The sequence below is a fragment of the Theobroma cacao genome, chromosome 2 (genome assembly GCF_000208745.1).
Source record: "Theobroma cacao cultivar B97-61/B2 chromosome 2, Criollo_cocoa_genome_V2, whole genome shotgun sequence".
Taxonomy (NCBI): Eukaryota; Viridiplantae; Streptophyta; class Magnoliopsida; order Malvales; family Malvaceae; genus Theobroma; species Theobroma cacao.
In genome coordinates this window covers 40,834,028-40,849,220 of record NC_030851.1, presented here as the reverse complement: position 1 = coordinate 40,849,220, position 15,193 = coordinate 40,834,028, and the positions used below count along the sequence as shown (strand labels likewise).

Here is a 15,193-nt window from a genome sequence, read left to right as displayed (position 1 = left end):
AACTTCTATCATGGGAGTAGCTGTCTGATTTGATGGATGTAAAAAACACAGAAACCAGCCTGGCAGCGGCATTCTTTGGTAGTAGCTGGATCATAGCAACAAGGTCTGCCTAAGTCAGGCAAAGGGATGCAGGCTATAACATTTGGACCTCCTCGATGTTAATTGGACCTCACTCATGTAAAGGCGAAACGACCCAAACCTCAACAAAAATAAACAAACTCTAAACAAAACCCCAAACCAGAATGGAGACCCTTGACACCATAACGTCAGAAATGACCACGACACCCAAGCTGAAGAAGTAGTAAACAAGAATTGCACGTTAGACCCAAACCAAGCAATCAGAAAGAAGACACTGGTGAAGAAATTCATAAAGTTATTTCCATAGCAATAATGGTTTTTTAAGTTTGTTTTTTCCTTCTTCTGACATTGCTAATAAATTAATATTCCGCAAGCAGGTTCAAATTGGTTCAAAGAACAACACATAAGAATGAAAGCAGCGATTTCAATTGTCTTTTTAGCAGCTGGAATCTGATGATTTGAGATTGGTACAAGGAATAAAAGCTCTCTCTTCAAGCTGAATGATGTGAGTTGTGGGAGTATGTATCTGAATCCTAGTAAATATGAAGTATTTTCACTGGCATTGGGGGCCTCATGTGATTGATGCCACATCAAATTGGTTCAACAATTCCCAAGTAAAAAACGAAAAGGATAAAGTCCCTACTCCAAGTTCGAATCCTTTGACGTATTCTGCTTTTGCTTTTGGCTACCAGCCGGGCAGATACCCCCAAAATGTCCTGGGCCTAGTTACAGGTTTTACAACTGGAAATTCAACTGGAAGAAAAGAAAAAAGAAAAAAAAAACTCGAAGTTGGTGCAGAAATCATCTGCTCGTGTTGGGCTTCTGCTGCCTTAGCTTTGATTATTACAGGAGGGAGCTAGAAAAGTAGAGACTGCTTTATTTTTTAGGTCGCAAAAAGCCTCTTTTAGCCTACACATGTAGTAGAGTGGAGGACCATGTAATTGTGCCAAGAGCTAATTGATTTTTGAAGGATAGAAAGTTTTTTGTTTTTGAAGTACATATACAGGCCATTAACTAAGACAATTGAAAATTAATATAATTAACTATGGAGCAACAACTTAATTAGTGTTTTAAATTAAACTCCATGCAAATTAATGCTTAAGTTTCATGGATCTTTCTCCACTGTATATCAGTTAGTAAATGGAGAAACCATGCATCAATGAATAAAAGGGCAAGGGCTCCTTCCAGAAACTAGCTAGTTGATATGGAAGCTGTTACTGTGCGCCTGGGATCTTACACTTTCTTACTGCTTCTGCACATTTCCATATCAATATCATACTCGTGAGGACTGAGGAGATCATCAATTAAGAAACAAAGATTTTATTTTTATTTATTTCTTGTTCCAGTTAATCTTAAATGTTTATTTCTTTTAACTTTCACGAAAATTAAGATAAAAATTTTTAAAAAATATTTTTTTTGCCTGAAAAGTAATTAAATGTATAGTATTAACAGTATCGGGATTGCAGCACTCGAAAAGAAAGGGAAGAAAATCTCAATATCAATAACATATGATATCAGTAACTGTATAAACCATAGGCACGCCTGCCTGCCTGCCTGCGTGCTTGGCTATATGTATATCATATATTTAAATTTGTTATCACTCTAAAGACAAAAAATGGAGGATTAATCCAAAGAAGAAGAACAACAAACCATGCATGCCATGCCCATGCACATGTATATAATTAATTAGGCAAGTATTTATAACATGGTTAACGTTAGACAAGGCTGAAGGGCAAGAAGGAACAGGAACCTGAAAAGGGCGAAAGGAGAAATGCAGGACTTTGGGTGAAACCCCAAAAGCAGTAAAAAGAATATATATCAATGTATCAGTGGTCCCTCTCTCGCTCTCAGTGTCTGATATTGCTGAGACTGACAAAAGAGGCTCGATCAAAGTGTTTGTAGTGGTAGTCGAAGCTGAGAGAGACTGATAAAAACAATGACTCACTCTCACTCTCTTACGTGTGAGAGAGTGTGTCACTGAGTCAGAGTTAAACCATAAAAAAGAAGAGGAGACTAAAGAGAGTGAGTCCGGGATTTCTATGGCATTTTTTGTTTTGCAAACGCCATCAACAGTAGAATCTGTGACTCCCACTGCTATTTGTCTCTCTGCTCTCTTTCCTGCACTCCTGAATTTACTTGACCACCTTCCATAAGTAATAAAATACTATGCTCTTCTCTCTCTCTCTGTCTCTCTCTTTCTCTTATAGTATACTTGTCTGTATACTATAAGTATTTATACAAGTACTCAACTATAACCACTAGATCTCAAATTCAACTCCAAGGTTGTGTAGGGTTTTTCTTGTTCCAATTCTGGGCTTTGTTATTTTAGATGGTTTGCTTTACCAATTTTTGTACTTAAATGTTTTTAGGAGTTTTGGTAGAATATTGTGATCAGCATTGAGTACTAATTGGTATGTGTTCACGAGGCATTAAGATATCAGTCCATCGGAGTATATATAACTGGTTTTTGATCAAATTATGTATTATTTTTCATGATTCAATATATATATATATATATATATATATATATATATTATTGTTAGTANGAAATAATGTATTAATTTTCTAATTATGTCATATTGTTAGTCGTATATATTAGTAGTCAATTATAACTTGTCATCTCATTGAAATTAATATGAATGAATAAAAAATTTTCATTACATGGTGAACTATGATTAGGGTGGGTGATTGTTACCTTAAAAAAGATGCATGGAGAAATTAAAGATACTTGGATTAGATGATTGAAATACCTCATTGAACATTAAATGCATAGGAAAATAAGCTTGGTTTCCACTATATAAATTGGTTGTCATCATCCTTCCTCTTCTGTAGATTGAAACATGCATTTACTAAGCATGCAAAAGGAATCTTAAACCATAATTAGTCACGATCAAAACTTGATTACTTAAAAAGTTAGAAGTACTCCACTATAATTAATTAGAAAAGAAAAGAGGACCATGACTCCCATCTTCATTGTCTTCATCATTATCATCATCATCATCTTCTTCTTCTTCAACCTCACAGTATTCCACGGTATGTGGAGCGTGGCCATCTCCAAAGGCTCGAACATGGTCTTTGAGGGACCTCTTGTGCTTGAAATCAGACCCACAAATGCAAAACCAGAGCTTCCCGCAGTTCTTCTCGTGAGTCCTCCAATCCCCTCTGACAGCAAAAGGCTTACCGCATTTCCGGCACCCAAACGGCTTTGCCCCGTGCTTCCGCTTGTAATGTGTCTGCAAAGTTCTGAAATCCTTCAATGGCCTGGACCTGGGGTGCTCTATATTGTTCTTGCAACCCTCAGCACAGCAGTAACAAGGAAGTCTCAGCATCGAAGAAGCTGGTTTCGTCCCTCTTAAGGAGTCTGGGCCTTTTCGGTACTGCGAACCATGCCCCCACATATGCATCTAAGTATAAAATCAAGAAGAAACAAATGGCACAAAGAATATCACAACACATTCTCATACATGCATGGGGAAAAAGATAAACAAAAAAAAAATAAAGGAAAAGAGGAAACACCAAGAAATTCCTTGATGTCATAGAATAATCTAATCAAAGCTTATGATTTTGTCATATAATAATTAATCAGTACTCTCTATAATTTGGAACCTGCATGTTGTTGTATCGATTGAAGGTTTTGTTGCAGACAGCGCAAGAGAACTGAGTGGGACCAACGAGGATCTGCGCGGGTGAAGGAATCCAGTACTGTCCTTCAACAAGTTTATTACTACGAATGTCATTAGAGTTGCTGGAGCTGGTTTCAATGGCTGGTGGACCAATGTGAAGGGCAACTGTCACACCACTTTGATCAGTGCTAGTAGGGTTTGGACAGTTGGGGGCCTTGTTTGAGGCAGGATATGATAAAGGGTATCTGGAAATGTCTTGACCTTGTCCTGGAGGACCAAGAGACAAGATTATGGAATCTTCATCTTCTACATCATCAGCTTCGTAGCAGGCGCTCTCCCTGGAGGATATATTGTTGTAGGTGAAGGAAGAAGATTGCATGATGATGATGATTGCTAATTACATGAAAGAGAGAGAACGATATATATATTTTTTCTCTTATTGAGCATATAAATAATAATATTATATATGTAACGAGAAAAAAGCTTGAGTAAGCTGCTAGAAACACTTTCTAGAATCACTTTCACTACATGCTCTCAAATCATTAATCGTTCATTTTTTGAGAACTTGACCTTATGGATGAAAGAACGCCTTAGAAAGTGAGGAGTATATATCGATAAGAGGAGGGAGAGAGAGAGAGAGAGAGAGAGAGAGAGTACGTGGAGGAGAGGAAATTGATAGATTGGGTTTTGGCGTGTTTGGGAATGGAGGAGACAAGGAACCGGCAAAGAAGGAGAGAGGGGCGGAGAAAAGATGCATAGAACAGCGTACCAACAGTCACTAACACTCCTTTCACTCTCTCTGCAGCTTGCTCAAACGCTCGATTATCGAGCTCCTAATCCATCCCTCTTTCTGCCTTCTCTTTTGAGTCCTCTTCCTGCCCGCAATTACTCTTTTCTCTCTTCTTTCTCAGCCAAAAAGTGAGAGGGGGTGATCAGAGATGAATGTCCATCATGCAGCAGATATTATGAAGCAATTTTAACTGTAGAAATGGAAGGCGTGAGCACCTCTCTCTCCCACTTTTGTTATTTAAAGAGATAGTGATAGTGATAAAGGCGTCTAGGTGTTCCTGCTGTGTGGAGGTAATTGAGACTAGAGAGAAAGGACTACTTTGCAGAAAAGCAATCAATGAATATATATGTACATGAATGGAAACCAATAACCACAACTTCAAAAACACACAAAATAAATAAATAAATAAATAAAGAAGAAACTACTCCTATGAGTCCTTCCTACTCTCATATAACATACATATCATCAACTACTCTAAATTATCCCTTACAATTACAGTATTAAATATGTTGATTTAGCCAAATTTATCACGACGGGATAAGAACAAAAATCTTTTGCTTTTATTTGGTGTTTCGTTTAATGTCTCTTTTTATAGTATAAAATACGTAAAACAAAATGATGAAAAGATGAAGACACCAAACTGTATACCAAGTGAAGACAAAAGGTTTTTGTTTGGCAGGAAAGAGCTCTACAGCTTGCAGCAATCCATAAAATGTCTTTAGAAGAAAAGGGTAACATGATTCACGATCAATTTGGACAAAAACCCGCAAGAGAGAGAGAGAGAGAGAGTCCCAGTTTGCTCTGCGAGATTCATAATCTTTCAATCCATGCATATGTCTATCATGGCATAGAAATGTGAAGATTCTTCACTGTAGAGGAAAAAGTGAGAGAAAATTTTTGATGATTCTGTCTTTTTTACCTACTCGAATTCAATCAGATATAGAAACAGTTGCCTTCTCATGATTCAACCCCTGGTTTCCAACATTGAATGGTCCAAACTGAAAATTGTTTTGTGGGCCATTCCTTTGATTGGAAAAAGGATCAACACACAAACATACATGCTCCTTCCCTTAAACCATTAATATTGTAATTAGATTGTTCCAGCCAATCCCATCAAATCTATGCCATTCAGCAAAATTCTTACTGGTCGTTTGGTCACCGTAGTCCATGAAATGTTTGGTTTAAGATACGTACAAGGTTTAGCCTAGGGTTCCTGGTGGCTTTACAGCAACCCCATCTGTTTGCTCCATGCCTAAAGTTGCTAATTAATTAGATAAAGAAATAGAATTACCTAATATTCTTTATCAAAGAGAGAGTGATACCCATTCTTACGTATAAATAAACAATAATTTTTCTTTTACGATAATTAAGATTTTAAATTTAAAATCTCGAATTTTAATTCGTTGAAATATACCTTTAAAATTGTATAAATTCTATCCACTATGAATACATAATTAATTGATAAGTGAGACAAAAGAATAATAAAAAGAAAATATAAAAGAGATAATATTACACAATCATGGAAGTAAGGTCGGTTCCTTTTAAAGAACAAACATCAATGAATTCACTAGATTAGAAACTCTAAATTCTTTCGGATAAGGTTCTTCACAGAAAAGCCAAAAGGTGGAATCAACATTTGCTACATGAGTGAGAGTGAGAAAATAAGGACCAACATCAGAAAACAGTCATTTTCGTATATAATAGCTAGCAACCAAACGAGAACTGACATTTCTTTTCTTTTCTGATATCATCATTTGTTTCAAAGCTACATGATAATGCATGCATTATTATGCACTCCAAGAGTTAATGCTAAGCTAGAATTTGGAACCGCCAGGAGGATCATGTGATTGGAACAACAACTTTGTGTATTATCTCCACGTGAAAAGCTGGAACCAGAAGTTTAGAACACAATTCTAGGAGTAGGCTGCAGGACCACTTGTTGTGGCATCTAGCTTTGCGTGTAAATCATCTAAGAAAGTATAGTAGCGCGGCAAATGCTGACAGAGAAAACAAGATAGACTTGGCTGCTCTCTGATCCCTTCCAATTGCAGAGATTAATTCATACATTGATTCCTTGCCCTTCGGTTGAGGCAATCTATGCAACCTCTGAATGATGTAAATGTATATGTTCTTCACTAATTCCTCTGCTTCTTTCATTGCATTATAAGAAGAAGTGCTTAATTACAATATACAATGCTGGACGAAACTCTGATGAGAAGTCCAACAGTAAAACATATATGATGTGGCTCCATTCTTATCAAGGCTCACTAAACTAGAGATCTCCCTCCCCTCCCCTCTCCTCTTCTCTTGTCTTTCTTCACTTTGCTTATTGGATTCCGAATTTTGTTTGAATGGACACGAGCCAAGAAAGTACAAAACACAAACTGTACCTCACGCATGGCCTTTGCTTTGTAATATTAGTACATTTGTGACATGAATGAGGGGAAAGATAAAGTGAAGATTGCCAATTCTTCGTCTTGTATGAGAAAGGAAACTTGGGAAAGGTAACAGTGAGTGATTGTATTGGAACTCAGGCTTTCATGTCCCCCCCCCACCCCCCCCCCCTCTCCTCTCTTCATGCGTCACAGTGTACTTTCCCATCTGCCCCACTGCCACCCCAAAACCATAACTCGTCTACTTTTAATTTGCTTTTGTCTTTTTCCCTTCAACTTCCTAGCTATCCATGATTAATATCTCTTTGACCTAGATGGCAGGGAAAAACACAAGACTATAAACCCTAATGAGGAAAGAAATAAGAGAAAACGCATGGTTACTTTTCATTTATTAATGGATATAGCAAATTCGAGTTATTTCTTTCTAGAAAACATAACAAATTTTGGACCACTGCTCAAGAAGCTTTATATTTAATTAAATATTGAGTCTTAGATACTCCTTTTACTATATATCTACTTCAAACGTAATATCTTTATCTCAAAATCTCTAGAAATTTCAACATTTATATATCAATTGAGAAATTTAAATGTGTATATACATATAATCTCGTGATCTTATGTGTAAATAGCAATTCAAGAGGGAGCTGAATCACATCGATTGCAAATTTTCTCAAAAAATTGAAGTTCAATAAAAATTTTTGAAAAATATATATATATAATATGGAAATTTAAGCATAAAATTATGGTTATTTTAAATTTAAGGTTAACATAGTCGTCGAAGCTCATAACCCCAACAGCCTATATACATCAAACAAAGAAAAAAAATACTTGAAGATGAAAACATATCCATTAATTAAACATTATGCTAAATAGTCCGAAAATAAAAAATGGGAGATAAAAATAATGATAGTATTATGTAAATAACACAAACAATATGATGAAAATTTTCATAGGTCTTGTTCCGATTATTCATACTATATTTTTGACTTTTTTTATAATTTCTTATTGATTAATAATCCCTATATTTATTTCTTTATGTATATCTTTAATGAGGGTGCAAGCCACATTGTTAAAAATTAAAAAAGAAAACAAAATTAAAGTTGCATGTTTAATTTGTTAGCCACCACTGAGTAAACCTTTTGTCATTTGTGTTTGTTGTACCCAAAGAGAACCTTTGGAGGGCCCAACACAAGCCTATTTGAAAACTGGTTTGATTTCTTGACAGATTTTAACTGTATAAAGGGCCCATTGACTAATTTGATGGCTTTGATCTCCCATATACTCCGTCGATACAAGCCTGAAACTTTCGAAGATAATGTGGTTTTGTTATAATATAAATTTGATAATTCGTGTAATGGTTTCATCGAGATTTGGCATTCGACATGTTGCGAATGAGTTGATAGATGATTTTATTAATATGAGAGTTTAATGAACACAAGATCTAGGGTTGAATAGTGGACATGTTTGTTTTATGCAATGTAATTGCACTATTTTCTTGTATCTTCTCATATTTATCAATGAAATGATCTTTGCTTTTCAAAATGATTGACATAACTATGCATGATATGGTTCAATAATTGTTTCAAGAAATCCTAATAGTAACACAATTTTATTTGTTTTATAATGCATATATATCACAAAACATGATGCAAAATATCTTGTATAATTCAATAAGTCAAGTTAAATAGCTGAACAAATTTAAATATAACCAATAAATTATTTTAAAAATTCTTGAATATTAAGAACTTAATAAATTGATTAACTTACTAATATGATTAATAAAATATGTCAATCAGTAACGACCCGAATCCAACCACTGGTCCAATAGTTTTTTAGGCCTAAACAACGTGACCTTCAAAAGTTTAAACTCAAATTGCTAATAGTAATGGACTTGGATCATTATATAAGTTTTAACAATCATATTTATATCTAATGTGAGATGTGAGGTATCACACAATCTATAACCTGCTTGCAAGTTAGGTAAATTGATCTGTATCAGTTATATATTGGTTTTTTTAATCATACGTAATTGAGTTGGCACAATTATACATGATAAAATATGATATCCATCGTCTCTCTAATTCAATATAGGGTTGTACACAGATTGTCGATCTTATCTATAATTTTATATATCCAAAGAAAAACATTAAGACTTCGTCCGATCGATTATTTTTATTCTTTAATAAAAGTATGAATCTAATGAAACCAAAACAATCTCAAAGAAGTTGCAATTTATATTAGTCTGATGTACTAATGGTGGGAGTCCAAATCAATGAAATAAAATTTTGATAGATTAGCTAATAGCTACCAAAGAAAAAAGTATTTTTGTCATTAATTAATTATAAGGACTAGGTGAAGAATATTCTGTTTAGCTTCCTTGTAGTGGACCTCTAGTCATGTCGAGAGTTAGTTTTTGTGCTTGCCATTTAAGCACTAATTTGTTTTGTTTTGGTATAAAGATCAAGATAAGTGGTATATCCGTAGTTCAATGATAATTGTATGTATTTTTTATGTAAAATTATTTTAAATTATTTAATAATTTTTTTCATAAAACACCTTTAATTACAACGATTGATAAAAGCATAAGATATTTTTATGAACACTATATAATATTACTCGAACGTGTAATTGAGAATATGAGAATTTTTTAAACATAAAACAATAATGTTTAAAGAAAGTGTGAATAAGTAGAAATTATTAAAAAATGAATTATTTTATATGTAATTTATCGAGAATTTCGCTTGCTTTAAAAAAAAATCTGTTACCCTTTATTCTCTGCTTAATTTTACTTGAAAATTACTACATCAAATATCTGAACAGATTTATATAAACAATCAATTATTTTAAAAATTCTTGAATATTAAGAACTTAATAAATGGATTAACTTACTAATATGATTAATAAAAAATGTCAATCTATAACGACTTGAGTCCAACCACTGATCTAATAATTTTTTAGACCTAAACCACGTGACCTTCAAAAATTTAAACTTAAGTTGCTAATAGTAATGAACTTGGATTGTTATAAAAGTCTTAACAATTATATTTATATCTAATGTTGGATGTGAGGTATCACAGGATCTATGACTTGCTTGCAAATTAGGTAAATTGATCTATATTAGTTATATATTGGTTTCTTTTAATCATACGTAATCGAGTTGGCGCAATTATACATGATAAAATATGATATCCATTGTCTCTCTCTAATTCAATATAGGGCTGTACACAGATTGTCGATCTTATCTATAATTTTATATATCCAAAGAAAAACGTTAAGACTTCGTCCGATCGATTATTTTTATTCTTTAATAAAAGTATGAATCTAATGAAACCAAAACAATCCCAAAGAAGTTGCAATTTAAATTTGTCTGATGTACTAATGGTGGGAGTCCAAATCAATGAAATAAAATTTTGATAGATTAGCTAATAGCTACCAAAGAAAAAAGTATTTTTGTCATTAATTAATTATAAGGACTAAGTGAAGAATATTCTAATTAGCTTCCTTGTAGTGGACCTCTGGTCATGTCGAGAGTTAGTTTTTGTGCTTGCCATTTAAGCACTAATTTGTTTTGTTTTGGTATAAAGATCAAGATAAGTGGTATATTCGTAATTCAATGATAATTGTATGTATTTTTTATATAAAATTGTTTTAAATTATTTAATAATTTTTTTTCGTAAAACACCTTTAATTACAACGATTGATAAAAACATAAGATATTTTTATGAACACTATATAATATTACTCGAATGTGTAATTGAGAATATGAGAATTTTTTAAATATAAAATAATAATCTTTAAATAAAGTGCGTTTAAGTAAAAATTATTAAAAAATAAATTATTTTATATATAATTTATCGAGAATTTCGCTTGCTTTAAAAAAAAAAATCTGTTACCCTTTCTTCTCTTTTTAATTTTACTTGAAAATCACTACATTTTCTTACCCCACAAGTCAATATCAATGTCATGGTGAGAAATTGAGAAATACTTATCCCAATTTGCACGGTTGAGAATGATTGATATTTTTCTATGCAAAATCTCTAATCATAATCCCTTTGTTGGTATGACATGGACACTGGGATCTAAATACAGTAACGGAATCAAAATTTCAGATTTAAAGAGGTAAAAATAAAAAATTTAATATTTAAAAGGGTTAAATTATAATTTTTTTAAAAAATAAAAATAAATTTTTAAAATTTTAAAATAAAACAAAAAAAATATAAATATTTAAAATTTTGGGAGAGTGGGGGCGAGGCCATTACTAGCCCCTCCTCCCTCTGCCTCTGGCTCTAATACTAGTCTCAGTTGGCCAGCTGTCATTGGATCGTGAAATCGATTAGTTCGCTTGTAATTTTTTTATTATTTAATTATACTAAAAAATTATAAAAAACTTATGATTAATAATTATAATTTGTATGTAATATCTGTACGAATTTTATATAATTTAAAATTGTGATGGATTAATTATAATGCATCAATAATAGGAGATATGGTTTGATAAAACGGCCCTTGGAAGAGTTGAAAGGGCAGAATAAGAAGAAGGGCGGGGGGGAAGAGGCAGAAGGGTGATGGATACGCGGCGTGCGAAAGCGTGAGTGCACGCTCACAAGATTCCCCGTCCCTGCCGTAACGCCTCTAGTGATTCCTCACCCTCCCCGGGAATATTCCCTTCTCAATTTCAAATTAAAAGCTTGAAAAGATAAAGAGGACATAATAGGCTGCGAGCGTTCCTCTAGATGATCAACATCCTATTTTTCTTAACAATCATAGGAACGATCAGCACACTCCCAAAAAAAGAAAAGGAAAAGAGAAGGAAGTTCCCGAGTTCTAAAAATATGAAGTCATTGATCTTATCTGAAAACAAAATGAGGAAAGGAAGGGGGTGATGTCAATGCCAGCTTACCCCTAAGAAACGACGAAAAGCGAATCACCCATTGGAATATTCAAACTCTTTTCTCTCTTTCTATCTCTTCTCCCCTTTATATATGACTAACTCTCTCTCTCTAACAAAAGAGCATCAAGATTCGTCTTGGTACGCGACGCCCCGACCTCGAAGCATATTTTTCTCTTCCATTTTCTCTATTAATTTCCCCTCTAATTCTTTTTCTTACTAATCCATAAATATCCTTGCTTTATATATATGTATATATTTTTTTTCTTGGTTCCCAAGTTTATTCTCTTCCTGATTCTGTTTAGATCCCTTTGTTCTTTTATAATTTTTTTTGCGTTCACAGCATCCTTGCCTTTCTCATCTTCGTCGGATCTATCTATGCTATTTGGTCTGAAAACCAACCCTTTTTCCCATATAACTATCCTCCACTATCGCTGTAATTTGGGTGTGGAGAAAAGGAGAAGAAGAAAGAATAGAAGTGAAGAGAGAAGAAGTTTCCTGGGTTAGAAAGAGGCTATGATAAACATGGATTATGCTAAAAAAATGCGCAGATGTCATGAGTATGTGGAAGCTTTAGAAGAAGAAAGACGTAAAATTCAAGTCTTTCAACGCGAGCTTCCTTTGTGTTTAGAGCTTGTTACCCAAGGTTTGTCTCGGAAATTATTTCATCTCCTTGTTTTTTTTTTCTTTTCTTTTTGGTTCTTTTGGGTGCTAAAATTTGTGGGCTTTTTTTTTTGGTGTGTGTGTTGTTTGTAGCGATTGAGGCATGCAAGAAAGAGATATCGGGGGGTTCAACGACGACGGATTACATGCAAGGGCAATCGGAGTGTTCGGAGCAGACATCGAGTGATGGACCTGTTTTGGAAGAATTTATTCCAATTAAAAGAAGCTCCGATTGCTCTGAGGAAGACGATGAACAAGAATCACGTAAATCCAAAGACCACGATACCAACACCAAAGAGAAGAATGTTGCTGCTGCTGATAAAAAGAAATCAGATTGGCTTAGATCTGTTCAGCTGTGGAATAATAATCAATCCCCAGATCCACCCTTGCAAGAGGTAACCATTTTTTTCTTTCTCATGTTTCATTCATAATTTCCCAACAAGAAAAAAGTTTTAACAATTTCTGGGATTTATTTTTTTTTATTTTTTGAATTGTAGGGTGCGGGTAAAAGTGGGAGTGCGGTGGAAGTGAAGAGAAATGGAGGAGCATTCCAGCCGTTCCACAGAGAGAAAACTGTAGAGAAGAGTGTCCCATCAGTAGGAAAAGCCAATGCCTCAGCTACAAGTACTTCTACAACAGAAAGTGGAAGTAGAGGAGGAGGAGGAGGAGAGGCCAATAATGGGAACACCAACAGTAAAAAAGAAGAAAAGGAAGGGCAGCCTCAGAGAAAGCAAAGGCGGTGTTGGTCACCGGAGTTGCATAGGCGCTTCTTGCATGCCCTCCAGCAGCTCGGTGGTTCACATGGTGAGTTGTTAATTTGTCAAATTATTTCTTTTTTGTTGCAGTGGAATTTGTTTCAAATTATTGATGTCAGGATTTTAATTTGGAATTTGTTTGCAGTTGCTACTCCAAAGCAAATCAGGGAGCTGATGAAGGTTGATGGACTTACAAATGATGAAGTTAAAAGCCATTTACAGGTTTGTAGTACCGGTTAGTTAATCTTCCTGAATCATTAATTACTTTCTGCAGTACATTAAAAAGGGTATTGTGATTTTTGGTTTATTGTAATTTCTTTGGTAATCTTTCTTTAACATTCTGTTAGATTTTGATGGTTTGATCTATCAGGATTGATTCGTCTTTGTCAAATTTCTGCTTTTGAGCAAACACTGCAATTAGACTAGTGAAGTCTCTACCATCTTTAGCAATGTTGACACAGCTTTCCCTAGATGTAGATTTGGTCCGAGTCTGTGAGATACCAATTTTGAAGATGGTTTTCTACTTATCTTAGGCAGCCGTGTTTCTTCACTTATCCAAATAGTAAATATTAGGCAGCAGCTTTGAACGTCTTGTTCAGCTTTGACTTACAATGTAAATGAAACTTGGAATTTCTCTCTGCAGAATTAAACATCAAGGTCTAGCAGAGCATAGCCTAAAATTTTCATGTGTTTTATCTGTTTCAGAAATATAGATTGCACACGAGGAGACCAAGCCCAACTGTCCACAACAATGCCAACGCACAAGCACCCCAATTTGTGGTGGTTGGAGGCATATGGGTACCTCCACCAGAATATGCCCCAATGGCTGCGACAACAGCATCAGGGGAAACAGCCAGTGTGACTCCAACTAATGGAATCTACACCCCGGTGGCTGCCCCATTGCCCAAGCTTCCCCAACCATCAGGAGCGATTGTGCAAAGACCGCAACGATCACAATCTGAAGAAAGGGGCAGCCACAGTGAAGGGAGAGTTCATTCAAATTCACCATCAACATCTTCCTCGACTCATACCACTACAGATTCTCCCTTGTTTTAGTTCTCATGGCATGAGAATGGTGTACAATTTTTGTAAGGAAACCTCAGTAGAAAAGTTCTATATGATATAGAGACAGCACTCTTCAGTTTTTTTTTTTTCTTTTTTTCCTTATTCTTTTTCCCCTTCTTAACTCCTGCTTTTGTTGTTGAGTGTAAACATGGATAGTGACAGTCAGCCTTGAATAAAAGCATCCTTGTAGTTCTACCTCACTTCTGTTTCCAGAATCTGGAATAGTTAAACGAATAATTTGGAATCTTGGTTTTAGAATCATTAGCTAACGTCCTTGCACATGGTCTGATACCCCATTGGTTGATACAATGAATACTTTTCATGCAAGGGTTTCTTTCCCTGGATATTCAGCCCCCAACTTTTCAAGACCCCCAAACGCTATATTTATCAGATTTTCCAATAGTAATCCGAATTCCAGATTGTCCCAAAGCGATGTTTATCTAAATGTTCCAGACAGACCTGGACGTACAGGGACAGTGTTTGGTAACTTGGAAAAAGAAAAGGTCAATTTGTGGTTGAAATACATTATGTTAGTGGGCACCACAGTAACTTTATCAAGAAGATATATCAGAATCTTATTAATTACTTCTCTAAACGGAATAACTCTTTCTTCTTTTTCCTAGCAATTGGAAAACGTCAACAAATGACACATGAGAACACAAGAATCTTGACTTTCTGAGAAATCTTGTTATTCAAGCAAATAGGCGATCAGAATTGGATAGCTATACAAGTCTTTTCTGTCAGTCCAACAGGTGCCCCATATCCTAGAAACTATGCGGTTGCGTAGAAGCCATTTTACCTCCTCCATGACTTTAAAAAAACGTTGAGACCATATGATTTTCCCCTGTCCCTTCCTACCAGAAAGTAATATATATGATGGAAAATTGCACCAGATTAACTTAAAAGTTTCAATAATGGCAGCATCTATTGTAATCGAT

At 34.7% G+C, this 15,193-nt stretch overlaps 2 protein-coding genes across 2 annotated transcripts; one reads left to right on the top strand and one right to left on the bottom strand.

Moving 5' to 3' along the window:
• On the bottom strand, positions 2,980 to 4,696 carry LOC18610533 (zinc finger protein WIP6). Its single transcript, XM_007046237.2, has 2 exons — positions 3,685 to 4,696; positions 2,980 to 3,482 (listed from the first exon to the last, which is right to left on the bottom strand). Exons 1-2 carry the CDS (start codon positions 4,078 to 4,080, stop codon positions 3,012 to 3,014), a joined length of 867 nt encoding a protein of 288 aa, XP_007046299.2. The 5' UTR covers positions 4,081 to 4,696; the 3' UTR covers positions 2,980 to 3,011.
• On the top strand, positions 11,758 to 14,455 carry LOC18610532 (myb family transcription factor EFM). The gene is made up of 5 exons (XM_007046234.2): positions 11,758 to 12,418; positions 12,529 to 12,830; positions 12,933 to 13,239; positions 13,336 to 13,412; positions 13,896 to 14,455. The coding sequence occupies exons 1-5, from the start codon at positions 12,289 to 12,291 to the stop codon at positions 14,244 to 14,246; spliced, it is 1,167 nt and encodes a 388-aa protein (XP_007046296.1). The 5' UTR covers positions 11,758 to 12,288; the 3' UTR covers positions 14,247 to 14,455.